The sequence below is a fragment of the Lytechinus variegatus genome, chromosome 5, assembly GCF_018143015.1.
Source record: "Lytechinus variegatus isolate NC3 chromosome 5, Lvar_3.0, whole genome shotgun sequence".
Taxonomy (NCBI): domain Eukaryota; kingdom Metazoa; phylum Echinodermata; class Echinoidea; order Temnopleuroida; family Toxopneustidae; genus Lytechinus; species Lytechinus variegatus.
In genome coordinates, this window is record NC_054744.1 from 39,620,954 (window position 1) to 39,642,688 (window position 21,735).

The 21,735-nt window shown below is 35.2% G+C and overlaps 2 protein-coding genes across 2 annotated transcripts; one reads left to right on the forward strand and one right to left on the reverse strand.

The window, feature by feature from the left end:
- Window positions 1-1,430: 1,430 nt before the first annotated feature.
- Window positions 1,431-15,377, reverse strand: LOC121416119 (DNA-directed RNA polymerase III subunit RPC3-like). Its single transcript, XM_041609581.1, has 10 exons — window positions 15,167-15,377; window positions 12,971-13,226; window positions 12,033-12,212; window positions 10,063-10,148; window positions 9,028-9,132; window positions 8,261-8,428; window positions 7,299-7,478; window positions 5,946-6,181; window positions 5,009-5,158; window positions 1,431-1,839 (listed from the first exon to the last, which is right to left on the reverse strand). The coding sequence occupies exons 1-10, from the start codon at window positions 15,311-15,313 to the stop codon at window positions 1,755-1,757; spliced, it is 1,593 nt and encodes a 530-aa protein (XP_041465515.1). The 5' UTR covers window positions 15,314-15,377; the 3' UTR covers window positions 1,431-1,754.
- A 76-nt stretch (window positions 15,378-15,453) lies between these two features.
- Window positions 15,454-21,163, forward strand: LOC121416120 (NAD-capped RNA hydrolase NUDT12-like). Its single transcript, XM_041609582.1, has 4 exons — window positions 15,454-15,797; window positions 17,214-17,887; window positions 18,293-18,454; window positions 20,553-21,163. The coding sequence occupies exons 1-3, from the start codon at window positions 15,589-15,591 to the stop codon at window positions 18,310-18,312; spliced, it is 903 nt and encodes a 300-aa protein (XP_041465516.1). The 5' UTR covers window positions 15,454-15,588; the 3' UTR covers window positions 18,313-18,454; window positions 20,553-21,163.
- Window positions 21,164-21,735: the final 572 nt, after the last annotated feature.

A 21,735-nucleotide genomic window follows, 5' to 3' on the forward strand; every position in this document is an offset into this window, starting at 1 on the left:
ATCAATGATGTGGAGCTCATCCGGCATCTCGCAACACAATTTAACACAATTTTAATTTCAGCCCAGTTGACACTGTAGTGAATTATATTGGTGACATAAATTGAGGATATAGAATTGAAATTGATGAAGAAATGACATAGAAGCATTTTTTGTGATCTATGAATAAATTTCATATGAATTAAGTATTAATTATTATCTAGTCAAAGTTTCTTAACTCTGTGTAGAACCTTGGTGAACCTAATGTAGCTCTCAGATGGAACAAAAATAACCAAAATCAATCAACAAATAAGTAAGCAATTTTTGTGAGTTTTGAAAATATATGAATAAATAGCAGATTCAATGAGTTTCAAAATTCTATGTTTAAATTTTGTATCACCACCTCAAGCTATCATATAAAGCAAACAAAACTGAAATTGATCAACAAATGAAGAAGAAAAAACATTTTTTGTGATTTATGAATAAATTTTTCATAAATTAGAATAAATAATTTTCCAGACAAAATTTCAAAATTTTGTGTACAAGTTTGGTGAACCTCATGCAGCTCTACCAGATGGAAGAAAAAAATCAAAATCTGTCAACAAATAAAGAAGAAGAGGAATTTTCTGTGATTTATGAATACATTTCGCATAAATTAGCATAAGTAATTTTCTACTGAAAATTTCAAAAATCTGTGTAGAAGTTTGGTGAACCTCATAAAGTTCTACAAGATGGAAGAAGAAAAAAAGTAAAAATCGGTCAACAATTGAAGAAGAAAAAGCATTTTATGTGAAATTTTAAAAATATGAATAAATTAATTTCAAATAAATTAGCATAAAAATTGTTCTAGTCAAAATTTCAAAATTCTGTGTACAAGATTGGTGAACCTCATGAAGCTCTACCAGATGGAAGAAAAAAAATCAAAATCGGTCAACAAATAAAGAAGAAGCATTTTATGTGAATTTTTAAAAATATGCATAAATTAATTTCGCATAAATTAGCATAAAAATCATTCTGGTCAAAATTTCAAAATTCTGTGTAGAAGATTGGTGAACCTCATGAAGCTCTACCAGATGGAAGCAAAAAATTCAAAATCGGTCAACAAATAAAGAAGAAGCATTTTATGTGAATTTTTACAAAATATGCATGAATTTCGCATAAATTAGCATAAAAATTGTTCTGGTCAAAATTTCAAAATTCTGTGTAGAAGTTTGGTGAACCTCATGAAGCTCTACCAGATGGAAGCAAAAAAATCAAAATCGGTCAACAAATAAAGAAGAAGTAGCATTTTTTGTGAATTTTGAAAAATGCGCATAAATTAGCATATTTAATGAATTTCAAAATTCTGTGTAGAAGTTTTGAATGCCCCACCTAGTGCTATCATATAAAGCAAACAGAATTGAAATCGGACTTGAAATGGTGAAGTAGTAGCATTTTGAAATTGTGGACGGACGACGGACAACAGACAACGGACGACGGACGCCACGGCATAAGCTCATCTTGCCCTTCGGGCCGGATGAGCTAAAAGGTACTTTGACTTCAAATGAGATAACCTCTAACTATTTTTCTTCTCTTCTTCTCTTTACACATACATGTTTTTCCACAGGATGTCATCAAACTTCAAAAGGAACTTCATGAAGTACATGTAGGAAAGGTCTTCTGAGTTGATATCAATAATGTCCTTCAAATATTTTCCTTCTTCTTCATCTACATGTACGTATGTATGTGCGGGTTTGTCAAGGTACAAAAGTTCATACAGTTCACAAAGAAAACAGGTGTTATAATCTTCCCACTGCTTCTTGAAGTAAAAAAGAGTTGAGTATAAATATGGTTTGGTCTGTCTGTAGCTCACTCTGTTCTAACCTATTGTTGCAATAAAAGGAAAGAATAAAAATCAAATTACTGAAATAATCAAAATCAAAGGTAATGCAAAGTGCTTGTATTGGGTAAGAGTTGTCACAAAGTGTTCCATTTGGCTCAGACGCAACACACTATTTGTAGTCACGCAGCATATGTCATGATTTACCGGCTACTTCGACAAATTGGCTAAGTCTGATTTTTCACTTTTATGTGATTGGTGACATCACAAGGATCAACTTTCAACTTGGTGACAAATTTCTAATGGTCATCTTGACCATGTGAGGGGTCAAAATGGGGTCAATAGGGGTCAATTTTTGGAATTGCCCCGATTGTGTCGAGTTATACATCAAATTGTTTGTCTGGTTATACTGAACAAAAAAGTGTACACAATCATATACTCTTGACCTCCCGTAAAAAAGTTATGACCGGAAATAGCAAAAGGTCAACGAACTTTCGTTACATTGTATATATGGCAAATTACACTGAAGGTGTTAAGAAAGCTATTTTCCGGGGGGTTCTTACTTTTCTTTTTCATGTTTGTACTTTTTTATTTTCGATTTTAATAAGTTCACCTTCAGAGGTCCTTATCCAGAAGATATTAGGGTCAAGACAAGGTCAGGGAAAGGTCAAAGGGTCAACATGTAGCTGAAATACCCTAAAAGCGACTAGAATCGTAGAAGTCTCATTTTTTAAGGGTTGTTTATTTTGAAAAGTCTGTATCTATAACATTAAATAAATTAAGATGCTTATTTAGGAACAAAATAGATTAACAGAGATAGACGTCGAATGCGTTTAGTGTGGTATCATGGTATTGCAAGAATACATTGAAACAACTTGACAAACCCTTGTGCCCTTATCATCTTCATGATGTAATAAGTGCAACCAGCTCTTTCCGAGTGTCTTTTTTTTAAGGAAATCAATTTTAAGTTCAATTCATTTTCAATTTACTAGTCATTGATATGTAAAGAAACATTTCCTTCATTGCTTTGTCAGAATATTTCAATCAACAGAAATTATTGTATTGTAGTAGGGTATAAGTGTAATACTATGTAACAGAATAAACATCGATTGACCAGTGCCCCAGCTCCTAAGAAAGATGCATAACATTTCATTTGGATTAACTTAGGATTGAGGATGATATTATAAGTTGGGCTCCAATTGCTCCTTAATTCAAAATGTGTGACGGTTATATTATTTCTGACAAAGAGGCAACATCATGCAGGCATGCGTATTGTAGAAGTGTATGTCAATTATGCTGATGTGATATATTCTGACCATTACTCGATCTCTGGAGCCAAGAAGGACTACACAATTCTGGTGTTGTGCTGTTCTGAGCTAATCATCGGGGCCGCTTTTGCATATTGTAAAGAGAAATTTATAGATTTCGTGCATACTTTTGGTCAATTATTATATATCTTTCAGTAAAAAAAATATGCAATTTTCTTTTACAAATTCTGGGGACCGCTGCAGCCTCCGCCCGCTGCGGCATGGCCGTGGTTTACTTCAATGAAATTTGATGTGATTATTCTTTCTGGCAACATCCAGGTAGTTCACAAAGTAGGAGAAAAAAAAACGACAAAAGAACATATACCCCAGTACATGACAATATTTTCTGTTGATTAAAATATTCTGTACAAACAAATGGATGAAATGTTTCTTTACATATCAAAGATCGGTAAATTGGAAATGAAAAGAACTTGAATTGAGTTCCTAAATCAAGCAACTCGGAAAGAGCTGGTTGCACTTATAACGTCATGAAGATGATTTGATTTTTTATAGGATTTGTCAAGTCGTTTCAAGGTATTCCTGCAATAAAACATGATACCACACTCAAACTATTCGACGTCTATCACTGTTTATCTATTTTGTTCCTAAATGAGCACATTCTACCCCCTTTTTATCTAATGGATAATGTCTTCTTAGAGACTTTTCAAAATGAAGAACCTACTTCTAAATTCAAACCGCTTTTATAGTGTATTTTGGCTACCAATGAGAGTTTGTTGACCTCTTGACCTTTCCCTGACCTTGTCTTGACCCTTAATATCTTCTGGATAACGACTTCTGAAGATGAACTTATTAAAATGAAAAATAAAAAAGTACACACATGCAAAACAGAAAAAACGAAAATATTAGCTTTTTATCACCTTCAGTGTAATTTGCCATAAAAATATACAATGTAACGAAAGTTCGTTGACCTCTTGACATTTCCGGGCATAACTTTTTAATGGGAGGTCAAGAGTATATAGTTGTGTACACTTTTTTGTTCAGTATAGCCAGACAAACAATTTGATATATGACTCAACACAATCAGGGCAATTCCAAAAATTGACCCCTATTGACCCAATTTTGACCCCTCACATGGTCAAGATGACCATTAGAAATTTGTCACCAAGTTGGAAGTTGTTCCTTATGATGTCACCAATCACATAAAAGTGAAAAATCAGACTTAGCCAATTTTTCGAAGTAGATGACATATGCTGCCTGACTATTGTGAATATATTGACATGAAATAAAGACTTGTGCAGTATCTGTTCTGGGCATGAATAGAATATGATAATTTACTGTCAATAGATTTACTAAATTGAAAATTTGATAAGTGACAAGTATCCTGTTTAGTTAAGGTCTACAAGTAAAAAGTGTGAAATTACAGGAATTGACATGATGCAATCTACAAACTGATTTACAATATTCATTGAATGATTCAAATTCGTTCCTTGTGTTTGTTTACAAAATTTCGCACTGGGATATCCCGATAGTGTTCTCTTTATCTCGTTTTCTTCCAAATTAATTCTATCAAATGATGATTAAAAATTATAGTATTCTTTGCATAATTCAATTTAGTTTTTTTTTTTGTTACAAAAGTTCTCATTTTGGATATCACTATAATGTTTCTCATTTAGGACTTTTTTCGTCCAAGGTTTCAACAATTCAACAATGTAATGTACATGCTCCCCGCAAGCACCCTTCCCTCAATACTGATCATACATAATTCTTTGAATAATTCAAATTTTTCAGTTTCTTTACAAAACGTCACATCTAGGTATTTTTTCTTCAAAATTTGAATTTAAAAATGATGTGCATGTACCCCCTCCCCCCTAAAAAAATGATGTTCCCCCCACCCTTTGGCAAATACCAATTCCTCACAATACTTATTTGATAGAATCAAACTCACTTAGCTATCCTTCCTTTGTATTTCTGTAGTTGTTCTTTCTCTAATTGTGTCAATGTCTTCTCTATCTCTTCAAGTTGAGCAGGATCGGCCCCTGATCCTTGCATGGATGCTGTTATGGCCTCCACCTTCTGCTCCTTCTCAATCAATCTCCTAGATAAAAAGAATGAATCGTCCAATGCAACTTGTTTTCAATTTACCTTAATGGTGGTAATAATAATAATAATAGCCAGCCTTTACTCTTAACAGTGCACTATGATTATATTTCAAAATAAGCAACCTTCTACATAATCAGAATACAAGTATAGAAGATTTGCAGTAAATAAACAAAGACTAATCAGAAAAGTGGTATAATTTAACCCTAATTCTCCTGGGGGGCATAATGGCCCACCCTTGCGATATATCTGCTGCGCAAAATTTTTTGACCTCGCCGCTCATTGACTTTTTACCAAATTTGTGACGCCCGGGTACGCGGTTACGATATTACACAACATGTAAGTGCATGTCAGACCCGAAATTGCTCATAAACGTGATTTCATGTACAAATCCAATGCAAATTGTGTTTTTAGCCAAAATTTATAAATGTGTCATTATTCCTACTTGTACTGATTAAACTTAATTAATTTTGCCTTGTTTATGATCAGAATAAGTCTGGAACGATTTCCAATGAAAAAAAAAAGTAAAAAAACAGAGAAATACATAAGAAATTAAAAAACCAATAATACATAAGATATCGTGTCAAGTTTGAGATTAGGTCAAAATGCTAGGCTTGGTTGGTCTCTGAATATCACAGCATATAATATTGTATTAACTCACTTCATATTTGTTTATGAATCTCTGTGCTAATTTACTTCTACAAGATCTCAGCTTGTTTTGTTACACTCCATCCTCCTCAGGATGTCTCCCACCCTGCCTGTATATTAGGTTTGAATGGACTCACTTGTTTTCAGCCGATTCAAAATGGCGCCTTGTCATGAGGTTGATCAGTGACTTATAACACCTCTCTGCCAACATAAAGGTGACCTGACACAGGTCAACCGTGAAGAGGTAGAAGGTCCTTGAGGGAGCGTGGTCTGGAGTACGAGGGATCTCTTGGACGGTGATAAAGTTCTCTGTAAACATCTGATAAACAAGCTCCTTGGCTTCCTTTGCAGGAATCAAAGCAAAGTTCTCAATCTGAACAAAACAAAACAAGAAAAAAAAAAAAAAAAAATTCAGTTATATTTGTCCATAAATGGAAATTTGTCTTATTTAAATGTATGCCGTACAAAAATGTTCAAAAATGATCAAAAACATCAAATTGTATTAATTCATAAACATGTGTTCAATAACAATTCATTCTATCTTTAGACAATTAAATATATTATGATATTTTACATACACAATCATTGTCTTTAAGAAAATTCCATCTTGCTAAAAGATGATTTAATCCATTAACGGGCTGATCCAACCCAGCGAAAGCTTATTTGAATGAAAAGAGAAAATCCAAACTGGCATATAAATAAAAATATCATGAAAAATTAGATGTAAAATAAGAAAGTTATGGCATTCTAAAGTTTCACTTTATTTCACATAACATATCCTGATCAGTATGCAAATGAGAAAAATAATAACAACATCCACTATTTCTTTTGCATTTCAGTACACAAAATATGACATATCTTAAGTTTTCCTCATAAAGTGAAACATGGTTAAAATCCTCCCTGAACAACCTATTAAGCTCCTTTATAGTTAAATCTGAAAATTTTTCCATACTTCATACAATTAAATCCAAAAGAAATTTCATAAGACATAGTGAAAACATAAATTCTCTCATTTGAGCATCACTGTGTTGTGCAGAAAAATGTATTGTAAACAAGTGAAACTTTAAAATGCTATAACTTTTTATTTTACATAGTGTGATTCCAATGAAATTTTCAGCATTATGCTTGTTTAATTTTTCTCTTTTTATCAAAATCCCTTTTTTTTGTTCTGGTGGACCTAACCTGTAAGTATTTGATAAAATGTATTTTCCTTGTAGTTACAAAGGGCTGTACACTTAAGCTTAGCTAAAAGATATCATCTGTGAACAGGTGTGATAAAAGGAATGATGAATAAGCATGACAAAGGGTTTTTCTAAAATTCCCTACAGAAATCCACTGATCATATGCACAAGTGCATGACTTGCGCATCAAGGACTTTATCAAAGAAGATGAATACCATTGATTTCTTGATTCAATACACCCACTTGAATGTACTGTATGTTTCATATCAAAATGTCACAATTCAATCAATTCCATACTTTCCGCTATACCTGTTTTTGTTCCAGGTACTTTTTCTTGAGAAGTGTCTTGAAAATACGGAAGCTCTTGGACCCGAATCTCTCCTGAACCACTGACTCAATGTTTGCCGTACATATGATCCTTGAAGCCTGCTCCAAGTCTATCTCATACATTCCTCCTCCAGCATCCCCATACTTCCTTACTATCATCGTCTGTTGAAATAAGAGAGAAAACCCCAGAGTATTCAAATTAACAGTTTGAAACCTTGAAATCAATAAAGAAACAAATAACATGTTTTCTTTTTTTCTAGAATACAAACATTACTTATTTACATGTACATGTAGATTACTAATTGATATTTGGTGAATTGTTTTACTGCTGCCATTGATGTTATTTGTCATCTCTCCACTCTTTAGTATATAATCTGCTTATTCTTCATTATCAATATCATAAAGATCCCCTTTTATCATTATCATCCCCATTACTCCTACATTATTTATGAATTACATCTTAACGCCCTACTAGGAAATACTGTGCATGTTTAATTTGGACCAAGCACTGTAAGAACAGCTTTAAGCTATTGAAAAAGTAGTCCAGTGGCAATAAATAAACCGCAAAATAAATCTAAAAACATAAATTATTTTCATAGGACTGACCTCAATGAAGAAGTTACATGTAGTTCCTTCTACCAATTAAGTATGTCTATCATGGACAGGATGGTATGTAAATCGGAATATAAAAAATTCTCCAGACACAGTACAGGATTAAAGATCCTATTTTGCAATAATTTTGATGACAATTGTTAGAATAGCCAATATGCGCAAGCGATATTGCAGCGATTTCATGAGATCTTTGGTCCCATCTAGGGAAGAACGAGACAACCCCATGAGCTCCTGTACAAAGAGGTGGGGGGCACACCCCTCATTCCACCGGATCGCCGCCATTGCCGGCATGTTTATGGAATTTCAAAAGAAGATATTGCAATACAGCATACCTGGTCATCAAGTAATAGTTTCATGTATTGTTCCAGCTGCCTGTTGTCTAGCTTCTTGGGCATTTGTCGTAAGATATCATGGAATGAGAGAGGTTTGGTTTCCCTGGCCATGAAGTCTGTCGTGAGTTCACTCATCCTGAGCATTGTACCAACCACTTCTCCAGCAGTCTATCAACACAAACAAACATTATTTGCAGTCAGGATAAAACATACAAATCTTATTTGACAGTAATACTTCAAAACCTATTAACATATTGTGTTAAGCTGAGATACCAAAGCAAATACTGGAGATATACAATTCAGCAGGTTGAAGTGGCAGCAGTATATGATCAAGAATAATGTACAGGTAGTTCTAAGAGTAGCATTGAAACTGCAATTTCTTAAAATTTTCAATAAAATCAATGCATCTGGCAAATTATTCATTGGGCATTTGCTTATGGGCATGGTTGACTTAAATATTTCAGTAAATACAAAAAGCAAGCCATCTGATGGAAATGGAGGTTCACAGATAGCTGTGCATTGTGGACTTTACAATATGCATGTCACCTCTAGGAAGAAATATTGTTCTTTATTTAATAGCTAGATTAGCTATCAAGCAATGCTCTGTTGAAATCTGAACTCTTTATCTCTGAATAAAAAATGAAATCTTTGCTACATAAAATTCTGTAGTATCCGATAGGACAAATGCGATGATCGCCATATTTTACTGTGCTGAACACTTGGAGGGAAAAACAGTCTTGTTAACCCAGCACCAAACTCCAATGTACCTTGTCTATTCTCTGTGTCATAGCCAAGATGATATCTTGATCTCTGAAATAACGGTGAAAACGTTCAAAATTCACCTTCCAGTAGATTCCATCATCAAGAGGCACCTAGACAAAACAAAAAAATACAGTAATTTACAAAATACTGGGGAAGAGAAGCTGGGCAACCACCACCTTCCCGTGATTTTTTTAATGTGAAAAAGAGCAAGATTGAAAGAGAATAAGGAAAAAGTGAAAAGAAACCAAGACAGCAGAGACAGGCATGGGTCATGTGTCCCTACATTACGCTATTAATCCAATTGAGAAAAAACACAATGTCAAATTCAGGTCATCTGGGTTTACTATCAAACACATGATAGAGTTTAACTTTCTCACTGATCTCTCAATCACACAGCTTTTGATCTAAAGAGTCACAATGAATGTGATCATGATTCCTGAAGAATGCACAGACTGAGAGTCTATAGCACTGTGTAATATCATTGGTAAATGTGTGTTGGTACAAGTATAATCCTTCAATCAGAACACCTGTGGCAGACTTATCTGCATTATGCAATTCAATATATTGTTTGACTTTTAACAATATCATTATCATACACTTTCTCTTTTTCTTTACCCCTTTGAATATAAGCCATGAAGGGGCAGTGCTGGGGATGTCCTGTTGACGGGTCTCAATATCCCTCTTATATTTCTTGGAAAGTTTTGGCGCCCTCTTTAGTCTTCCCCATTCATACAGCACTTGAAAAACCCATAGCGAAATGGTCTTGCCAAAAAAAAAATGAAATCTGATCAACTGTATGTTTTGTACATTCTTTTGTGAACAGAAATTTTGAATGATACTATTTCCAACAAAAATAATCTGTGATATCATTAAATTGGCAATGACATAAAGCTTGAACCTAAAACTGAAATAAACAGTACAGCCATGACGGTGTTGCCAATTTTAAGAAGACAGGCTGACTTCAGGTAATTCCTATCTTGAACCGTTTACCACAATGATTCTTCAAGGCAGTTTACAGTGTGCACATAAATGTGACTCACCTCTGTATCTTGTTCTCTTCCTCCAGATGATCTCCTTACTTTCTTGCTGCTTCCTTTATCATCATCCAGAGACCTCTTTCTCTTACCTATCATCAAAGTAAATCAGAAAAATACTCCTCTTTGTCAATCAGAAAAAATAAATATTGGTTCAAACCATGAGAGTATCTTTTTACATCTCCCTGGTTCCAGAAATGCCCATTATTTTATTGGTATAAAGTAAAAAATGGGCATATAGATATAGGCCTATGCATGCATATCCTCCTCCAGTTTCAAAATGAAAAAAAAAATCAAATTGGTATATATTCATCCCCATGATCAATTTAAGTAATTCTATTGAGCACATAACCCACTGCTGAATATGATGAATGCTGATAGTTTCTTTGGTATGAGGTGGAGAATCTATCCCTGATCCAAGCATAGTATTTTCCTGGTATTTGACTCGTGTCTATCATGGAGGCTCCTATAACTATCTGCCCCTATACAAATTATATCGCAATGCATAAAGATCTTAACACATAAGTTCAGGGACATATTTCATAGAGCTTCAAGGTCAAGTCCACCTCAGAAAAATGTTCATTTGAATAATAGAGAAAAATCAGACAAGCACAATAATGAAAATTTCATCAAAATCGGATGTAAAATAAGAAAGTTATGACATTTCAAAGTTTCGCTTCTTTTCAACAAAAAAGTTATATGAACGAGCCAGTTACACCCAAATGGGAGAGTCGACGATGTCACTCACTCAATATTTCTTTTGTTTTTTATTGTTTGAATTATACAATATTTCAATTTTTACGAATTGATGATTAGGACCTCCTTGCCCAAAGCACAAAATGTTAAAAATATGGAATTCCACGTGTTCAGGGAGGAATGAAACTTCATTTCACATGACAATGACGAGAAAATCAAAATATTTCATATTTCATATAATAAAATACAAAAGAAATAGTGAGTGAGTGATGTCATCAACTCTCTCATTTGGATGTAACTGGCTCGTTTATATAACTATTTTGTTGAAAATAGGCGAAAGTTTAAAATGCCATAACTTTCTTCTTTTACATCCGATTTTTATGAAATTTTCAGTGTTATGCTTGTTGAATTTTTCTCTTTTTATTCAAATCAAGTTTTTGTTGGGGTGGACTTGTCCTTTAAACTATGTTCACATTGCAATTTATAGTAACTGCAATATGAGCAGCAGTAGCCATTCAAAATCTAGGATCCTTTTAAAGTTACAATAATGGCAAAGTTACAATAGTTTAAGCTTTTACGAAACAGGTTCCTGGTTGTGAGACTGAAAAAACAGTTGTAAAGTTATTTAGGGAAGTACAATTCACATGTATAGTTTATGATAAATGGAATCACCAAATTGGATTAAATATTACGTCCAATGTAAGGTTAGCTTAAAATAAAATACAACAAATGTTTGGCCCAATCATTTCAACTGTTCTATGTCATATTTTGAATGCTGCTGCAGCTGGAGAGCAATCCATTTCAGCTGATCATTTTATTACACATGTAAATGGAGTCAATGTGAAAAGAACTTGAGCACTTGGATGTCTTCATATTTCCCCACAATAGAAAATTCCCTTCCATGAAAACCCGTCTTAATAATACTCAGTGATATCAGTCCATAAACAAATCACAGCAAAAGATACTTCATTACATTGTATCTAATATCATTACCCAGTGTATAGCTCAGCCAAAAGAATTCCAGGAACTACTACTGGGTAGTAACTCATTCACCTGGATGGAGAGTGGCAATTTCAAAATCTTGTCAGAACTTATTTAGACAAGAACAACACCAAACACACGTACATATATAAAATACATCCAACTGACTCCTAAAATCTATATCAAAAACGTTTTTGTTATAATTTCAGCATACTACTCAAGATGTCAATTGACATTACACAAGGCACTACCCATAAAGCAGTAGGTTTTTCTGATATTCTAAGGTTTAAAATTCTTACCTCCTGTAGTCTCTGGTACCCTATACAAGTCAGAATCAAAGATAGATAGACATGGAACAGGGGGCACTACTTTACTTTCTTCATCATCTTCAGCTTCCAAAGATGGCAACCTCTGCAAGAAGTGGGTATTGACAAGGTCAATAAACTTATCTCTAATTGCTGTAGGTTCTAGTTGATTTCCTGAAAAGATATGAAAATGTCAAATAATCATGTTGAAATACAGCATCAAGTAATTTGTTATTAATTACCAATAAAATGAATTTATATTTATTGTAATAGTCATTTTGCTGTTATAATTAACCAATAATGTTTCATTCAACGAGATTCAAAGATCTGTTATTAGTTTTAATCTGCTTTATTTGTAATTAGGAAAAATATTGCAGGCATTAAGAATTCATAATTTCCTATACAGAGAGTAAATTTTTCGCTAAACTGCTCACTACAGTGCAACCTAACAAAGAACATTTTTCAAGCTAGTGTGTATACCTGTACATTTCTTCTTTAATGTGAATGTGTTTTGCATGAAGAATGTGCCAAAGGAATTGAAATGGCATTCATGACCAATCAAAAGTATTTCACTCTATAAAGCATCTAAAACCAATGGCCTGTATCCTAAAGTCGGGTTGAACTTGAACTCGGGTTTAAAGCTGTGGTTTAAGTATGGATAGCCAATTGTTACATAAATCACTAACAGTAGAGATATCATATTTCACATCATCTGACTCTCAAATCATTCATAATTGTCTAGGAAGTATAAAGAGATGATTGTCTTCACCATCGAAGAATCAGGAAAGAGCACAGTACATATAAGAAACATACAACTTGATAAAAATTTTGACACTTTTGGCTTCCCATAATTTTAGCACAGAGATAGACCATGGTCTAAGTTAAACCTGACTTCAGAATACGGGCAAATGACTTTAAAATTATATACCCACCTTCCAGAGCCTCTTTCAATCTGACCTTGACCTTTTCAATGACATGGCTCATAAGTATCTGTCCATGATGCAAAACTTCCTCCACAATCAGCTCTCCAATGTCCCCATACAGATTCTTAGCACAGTAGATGTATCGTGGGTAACGGATTATCAGTAGAGCCTTCTCAACATCCGCAGTATACTCAACAATTCCACGCTTGCTCAAGCCAAACTTCACAATATTATGCTGAATTAACACACATAATGCCTTTTTGACCTGGATTTGAGTAGAAACATAATTTTACATTTTTGAAACTTTTTGTGTCACAATTTAAATTCAGATACAATTGTTCAAGCATAGTTGCAGTTGAAATAAAATAATTCATAAGTAGTGAATTCATAATAGTCCTACCCAATTTCTACAAAAAAACAGTTCATTTAATATATTAATAGGTAGCTGCTGAAACAAGAAAAAAAAATTAACAAGAAAAATTAATAGAATTTAATTATGAAGGGTCTGTGCACCCAACGATTTTAGTTAAGATTTCACAATTTCTTTTTATTTCACAAAATCTTTTAGTTGATAATGTTCCCTATATTCTAATAAGTGTGCCAAAAATCTCATAAAAAATAGAGAGAAATATATGATTTTCTTAGAAATAACCTTGGCCAGTCATTTTCATATTGAACAATGGTGCCCCATGTCTGTGCACCCATTCACTTTACACGCGATTCTGAGATTTTGATGAAAAAAGGTTGCATTTCGATACCTTCACATGAAATGCCAGAATTCATTGTTGTTTTACCATTTTGAGTCAGCTTTTTAAAAAATACCTTTTTCATGTATTGCATGTGTAAAGTTTGTGTTTGTTGTGTATTATCTTACTAAAATCACACAGATATGCATATGCGCAGACAAGGGGGACTGCGCAGACTTAGGGGACCTTACCATAACTTGTCATAGCAAAAGGAAAATCATGGAAGCCTACTATCTCCAGAAATGTTTTAAATTCAAGCAAACAAGTGAAATCCTTTTTACAGTTTTATTTGCATAATGCCATTTAATATAGGACAAGTCCACCCCACCAAAAAGTTGATTTGAATAAAAGGAGAAAAATCCAACAAGCAAACCTGAAAATTTCATCAAAATCAGATGTAAAATAAGAAAGTTATGACATTTTAAAGTATCGCTCAATTTCACAAAACAGTTATCTACACATCCTGGTCGGTATAGGCAAATTGGCAGACTGATGTCACCCACTTGCTATTTCTTTTATATTTCATTATATGAAACATGAAAAATTCTAATTTTCTCCCTATTGTCATGTGAAACAAAATTTATTAGTCCTTGAACAGGTGGAATTACCTTAATTTTAACAGTTTATGGTCAAGTCAAGTTAATCCTTATTTTCAAATCTGTAAAAATTGATATATCGTATAATTCAAACAATAAAAAACAAAAGAAATAGTGAGTAAAGGACATTATCGACTCTCTCATTTGCATATCGCTGAGTTGGAAATTAAATTGTTTTGTATAAAAATAAGCGAAATTTCAATGAAATTTACCATGACCCAATAACATGAAATTAAACATATCTAGCCCTTAACCCTAAAAGAGCCTGGTTATTTGGACCCATCTCATAGCCGGGGGGGGGGGAGGGGGGCTAATTACACCCCCCCCCCCTGAGATCTCAGCCGTCGATAGCACGAGCACCGCGGAAATTTGCAGAGGTAGCATTAATTTTTTTGAAGTACATGTACGGCATAATATAAGATTTTTTATTTAATGAATTAATTAGGCCTATGCTAATTTATAATGAAATAAAACATTTGCCCTAATCATACGGCCCCTAAACTGCTATTTTTTATTCACTGATTCTTTATAGGATCCCAATCAAATGTACTTCCAAAAAAAGTATGTATTTCTTTGTTTTTCGCCCTTTTTTTGTTGTTTTATTGGCCTGGCATGCCTGGTGAAGCAAACGCAAAGTAAAGAATATTTTTATTTGGGACAGTTTCAACTGAAAATATTTTTTTTAACATTTCAAGTTCATAATTTAATGTTAATTTCAAGTTTTAGGTGACAGGTGAGCAAACACGCCCACCCGCACCCCCTTCTTCGAGTTCGAGTGCCCCTGAGTCCAGAATAAAAATTGCTACCAACAAAAATGTTGATACGTGGGACCGAAGTCGAAGAAACCATCATCATCCATGTACCTGTTCTGGTTTTTCGTTTGTCGCACAGACTATACTCCGAAAATTATTCGATCCATGTTTCAGAATGTGCGAACAAACTTTCTCTACAGCATCTCCAAAATGGTCCTGAACAAGAAGAGAAACCAACTTTAGTTGCAAAGAAGACATTTCGGGAATGCATGAAAAAAATCAGTGGAAACAGATGTTCGTAACAGTCGTTTACCGCTTTCAAGCAAAGACACTCGACCGTTGACTCGCACAACACATTGTACCGTAGTCTTACCGCATTTTTAAACGACTGCATGAAAGTCTAATTAATGTTTCAGCTGATTCAGTCAGGCTCGCACAGCTCGCAGCTCGAGCTTCTTGAGTTTAAGTTTAATATTAATAAGTGTTATTTTTTTTTACTCGTCACGAACCTTGAGATTCATCAGATTTAGAAGATGGACTCCATCAGTACAGCCCCTCGGGACCAGCTATTGACAGAGCTCCATCGCTGTGCAAGTCAAGGAGAAACGGCCCATGTTTCGCGAATGGTGCAAGGAATGAGGAAACTTGGGCTGGATAGTCGCAATGAACAAGGGTGGACAGCGCTGATGTTGGCCGCCAGGAACGGGCATGTAGATGTCGCCAAGATCCTGTTACAAAATGGGTTAGTATACATATTTTGTAAGATAGCTTAGGCCTAGGCTACGCCAGTATAGAGGAGATGATTGATTTTGATGATGGTAGTGATGATCAAGGAGGATCATGGGGGGGGCATGGATGAATGGCGATGATCATCATCATGAGGAGGATGGTGGTCGTGATGATTGATGATGAGCATTGATGATTATGGTGGATGATGTCGATGATGATAATGATGACGACGATGATGATGATGATAATTGTATGCCTTATGCTTATGATGTCAAAGTTTACATGTACAGTAACGTGCAGACAGCGATATAACATTTAGGCAGTGTATACAGCCACACGCGTGTGTCTTTACCATCCAGCCACACGCGTGTGGTTATATCCAGAACACCTATCTGTGGATCCCACCACACGCTGCCAGTAATAACAGTAAAACACGTATGTAGATCTGACCGTCTATATCACGATCAAAATAACCTCATTTCTTCATTAAATTCTTACATTCTAAACCCCTTTGATATCCTTAGATCGTTTCAATTTCATTCTCACCGTCTTCTCTCCTTGCTTTTCTTGTCTTGTTACAAACGGTCGTCTGTTTAACAGCAAATTCTCTTTTTCTACTTGTGTCGATTCTGGCTTCCTTCGCGGTGGTAGACCCATACAGCGTTAGCGCAGCGCAGTAGTAGACATACACAGTTTGGGTTTACGTTTGCACGTACGCGCACATAGCCTAGAGTCAGTAGAGAATCGACACAAGTAGAAAAAGTGTGGAAATTTGCTATTTAACAGGCGGCCTTTTGTAACAAGACAAGAAAAGCAAGGAAAGAAGACGGTGAGAATGAAATTGAAATCAGAGTGGTTTAGAATGTAAGAATTTAATGAAGAAATGAGGTTATTCTGATCGTGATATAGACGGTCAGACCTACATACGCGTTTTACTGTTATTACTGGCGGCGTGTGGCGGTATCCACAGATAGGTGTTCTGGATATAACCACACGCGTGTGGCTGGACGGTAAAGACACACGCGTGTGGCTGTATACACTGCCATATAAAAAATCAAAATTAAGTTTTAAACAAGGAGAGAAGTTTGCATAATTTAATTCCTTGATGATGGTGGTGTCACATGTGCATAAGCAGCATAGTTATTTACATAAGATTTCATTTAAAATGGTTATGTAAAAAAGAATGAGAATTATTGTATTTCATATGTTCTTAGAAAATAAAGCAGTTTAGAAAATTCTTTGTAATGACAACTAATGTCTAATGATGATGAACTAGAATACATGTAGGAATATATTTTGTAAGTTCTTCTTTCTCTTTGATTCTAGTATTAAAAAAAATTGTCATGCTGATTAGATTGAAGATCTTTGTGGTTATTGTAGCTCTTATGATTCATGTAGGCCTTCATTTTTCTGTTCCCTTATTGCACAGGTGTGATCCATTTCTACCCAACAAATCAGGTCAGAACTCTTTGGATATTGCTGAGTTCTGGGACCATACTGAAGTCATCAATCTACTAAGGAATGATCCTCAGATCAAAGAGGTTGCCAACAAGGACCTGGTCAACTTCTTTGGCCTCAACCCACTTGATCGCCAGAGTCATCAAAGAACCAACAAACAGTGGATAAAGGATGCCATGCAAGCACCCACAACTACCTATATCCTGTACAGAGACTTGAATCCATATATCATCCCTTCTGAGGACAGTAATGGAACATTCCAGTACAATCTTGCTGCGTACTCCTTTAAAGAAATCTCCTTTGCCTTGAAAGAGGAAGCTTCCATTATATTCCTAGGGGTAGGTCCACTGCACCCTTCAATGAACAAGGATGGAGACATGCAAGAGAATAGCTCAGAAGGTGCCTGGTTTGCTGTGGATGTTACCAGTATTCCTTCAGAAGATCTGCAGAAGATCAAACCTGAAGCAGAGATGTTACCCAAGAGGAATCGCATGGCTTTGATGCTCCTGAGTCCAGTGGATGCTGGTATCATCAGTCAGGGGAGGTCCATGTTGGCATGGCATGACAGATACAAGTTCTGCCCTACATGCGGTGCATCTACTACCATGGCAGAGGCAGGATATAAACGAGTCTGCACAAAAGAAGGTAACATTCTACTTTCATGTTGGTTAACATTGATCTACATGTTGGCTAAATGGGTTAGATAAACATGTTGTAAACTTCACATTTTATAACCTTTTTGTCAATATCATTGATGATTTGTAATTGACTCTAGAGAAGCATTTTTTTAGGATTAGATCACGTCATCCCATGACTTACTTGTCTCTCTCTTTTTTTTTCTTTCTTTCATATGTTAAAGCATAATCATTGGCCAATAATAGGCCTACCCTTGTTTCATGAATACTCATATTCTCAATGTCCAATTCTTCTCTATCTGCATATTACAGGTTATTAAATATAGCTTTATAGTCAAGATGTCTGTAACACCACTTATCCTACAAGTGTCAAACATGAGAATGAGGATTTATTTGTTTTGTTTTAATGTTCTAGGATGTAGAAGTCTGAAATGAGTTCATAACACTTGCTACCCACGCTTAGACCCAGTGGTTATTATGCTTGTAGTTTCTGAGGATGGGAAGAGCATTTTATTAGGGAGGAAGAAGGGCTTCCCAGGAAAGATGTATTCTTGCTTGGCAGGCTTCATGGAACCAGGTAGGTGGGACCTTTTTGTAAGAGGCAAAATAAAAATCAGACAAGCAGAGAGGTGAATGTTTGAACAATATATTGGACAAACAATGGGAAATTTTTGAAGTTTTAAAGGTGTAATAAAGAGTTGTAATCAGTAATCACCATCTCTATGGGAACTTCAAATTCAAACTGGCTGCAGTGTGGTGACATTGTTTTAATTTAGGGTAAAAAGGAGGAGGGGGAGTCTTGTTTAATGTGGAACAGGGATATGCCACCTTGACGACCCTATTTTCAACAACTTGGTTTCAGTATTCTTGATACTCAGTTCCACTCAGAAGCCACCTAGTCTGCTCCAAAACCAAAGGCCCCACCTACAAAATATATCACATGCAAAATGGAAGTGCCAAGGCAAAACTAATCTATGAATGTATGTGATAAATAAAAATGTTATTAAAGGAGTACTCCAGGCTGAATATGTTCAAATATTCTATAAAGTATGCACCAGATCACACAATTTCATCTTGAAAAATGAAAAAAGCTCCACACCGTGGGGGGGGAAGCCCCCCTCACACACCCTCCCTTCGCTCGGTTGGGCTTGGTCGCTTCACCCCCCCCCCCTGCATTTTGCTTCTCGTACAATCTCACTTTCATCAATTATCAAATGTTGGCAGCCCTGCCCTTGTAATAAAATAAGTTGCAGCAATGAATATTGCAATACACATTAAATCACTTGTCATTTTTTTTTTCTAGGACACAAATTGAATAAATTCATAAAATAAAATACAAAAGCATAATTGGGGATATGACATCATCAGCTTGCTCATGGCATATTATAAAGACATGCATATAATTTAAATGTCATTCAAAAATGTGTTATTCCTTCTCAAATTTTGATATAAATTTTCGATGTTCTTAATGCCCGATTTTACTTTATCTGTTCAAATCATACATTTTCAGCAAGGAATACCCCTTTCAGATCTGGTGGGTGTTTCATAAAGCTGTTTGTAAGATACGAATGAATTTACACGCGACTGGTGATCCTGTCTTATGCTATGTGATATCTTTATGTAATTAAAGTTATGACCTAAGATGTTCCAGTCGTTCTTAAAGTCGTTCGTAACTTTACAAACAGCTTTATGAAACCCCTACCAGCTGGGTATTTCATAAAGCAGTTTGTAAGTTAGGAGCAACTTTAAGAACGACTGGTGATCCTTTCTTGTGATAAATGATATGTTGATTGGTGATTACTTAGCGCATAAGAAAGGTTCACCAGTCATTCTTAAAGTCGCTCTTAACTTACGAACAGCTTTATGAAACACCCACCAGGTATGTTACTTTGATGAATAGCTTCAATAAATTCCCAGTTGATATTGATATGAATAATTAGTAAATTGTCACTTGCTTTACAAGTTCATACTTGCTTCGGAATAGAGCTGGTATCATTGCCAACTCTGACTTAGTTTCTATGTACACTCTACATGCATCCTAGTTATTATAGATATTCTTTTTTTTTACCTCTTTAAAATTTTCTACAAGGGTAAGCCATAAATTAGGATCCAGAGCTGTGGCGCTCGAATAAAGATTTGGGGGTCAAGCCAGACTGAACACACAATGGCTTGTCCCTTCTGATTGGGATTGATATTAAAATGTTAAGGTACAATAATTTTCCATCAGTAGAGTGAACCAGGGAGTCAGGGACCTGTTGGACCTTTATGTTTATCATATGGAAATTAGAGAGTTTAATAATCAATGATACATGTATTAATAATTCTAACAATTATGGAGTGCTGAGCGTTCAATTTTCTGATTACTAATTAGTTACTGGGATCATAAGACAAATATTGTAATCAAAACCAATTAATAAGTGAATTACCAAATCTCAGATTAAAAAGAACCAAAAACAAAATGAAACAAAGATGTGCACCTCCATATAGATGAGCCCACAACTGATACAGAGTGGAAATATCTAGATATTAAAAAGGTGGGTCTATAGCAAGGTCTTAAATTATTCGAGGGAGTTGGCATTATGGATGTACGATGGCAATTTAATCCATTGGATGGGGCATGGCAACCACTAATCAAGGGGTAAGTTGCTGATATTCCATAATTTTCCTGTACTTAGGCGAGACCATCGAGGATGCTGTCAGACGTGAGACCAAAGAAGAGAGTGGGATAATCGTTGGTAAGGTACAGTATCACTCCTCCCAACCATGGCCGATGCCTTCCCAGCTGATGATAGGATGTATCGCCAAGGCAACCACTTCCAAGATCACGGTAGATGAAGATGAGCTGGTGGATGCTCGTTGGTTTACCAGGCATGAGGTGATCGAGATGCTTGGATCATCAGGAGACTTGGGTTCAACCAAAGGAGGGATGTTTATTCCACCGGGGTCAGCTATAGCTCATCAGTTGATTAAACACTGGGCAAAGATGTCTCCAAACCTCTGATAGACTCTTCTCTTCCATACCAGTAACAGGGATGTAGTCCAGGCCGGTTCTTCCAAGTCACAAGGTAGATTGAGTAATCCTTCTCCCGTAGACTTTGTACATGTGACTTGGCCTTAAGATTGGCCTCAAGTACATCCCTGACCAGTAACTGGGCAAAATCAAGTTAATGGGATGAAAACTAGTGATATTCAGGTCATGGAGATAATGAAATTGCTATGGGCATTAATCAGTGCATCGTGACAGATTGAGATTCTATCAAATGGGTTCTAAAGTAAAAATTACCAGGATATTTTAGAAAAACTGACGAAAATTATGATGAACTGTCAATACTTTGTTTTTGCACATTTGAATAATTCTGATGTTTATATACCAAATCTTTTTTTATCAGTTAAATTGATGATAGAATCAAAAGTACTAGTATCATAATAGATGTTACAGGGGCTATGGGGGTTGTTTCATAAATTTGTCCATAAGTAATCCTTACTAGACTGGGATGGGCCTGGAAGGCCCCCCTTCCAGATTTTGCATAATATTTTCAGAACAGATAGCCTATGTCAATATAGTTTTGAACTATAGAGGGCAGTCTTTCTCTTGATGTCAAGCTGCTGCTTGTTTTTTTTTGGGGGGGAGGGGTGTCTTTCAGGACAAATCCATTTGTTATTATTTAGGCTTTCTAAGTCATTGTCAAATATGCATTTCTACCTCGATTGTGTTGAAATTGTATATCTGCCTATACATCCATTAAGCAATTGTGAGAGAGATTTCATGGTTCCCTACAAAAGGACAGGTTCAGTTTCTGTTAAATAACACATGATAACATTCCAAACAATTTTTTTCACAATATGACCGCCTTACTA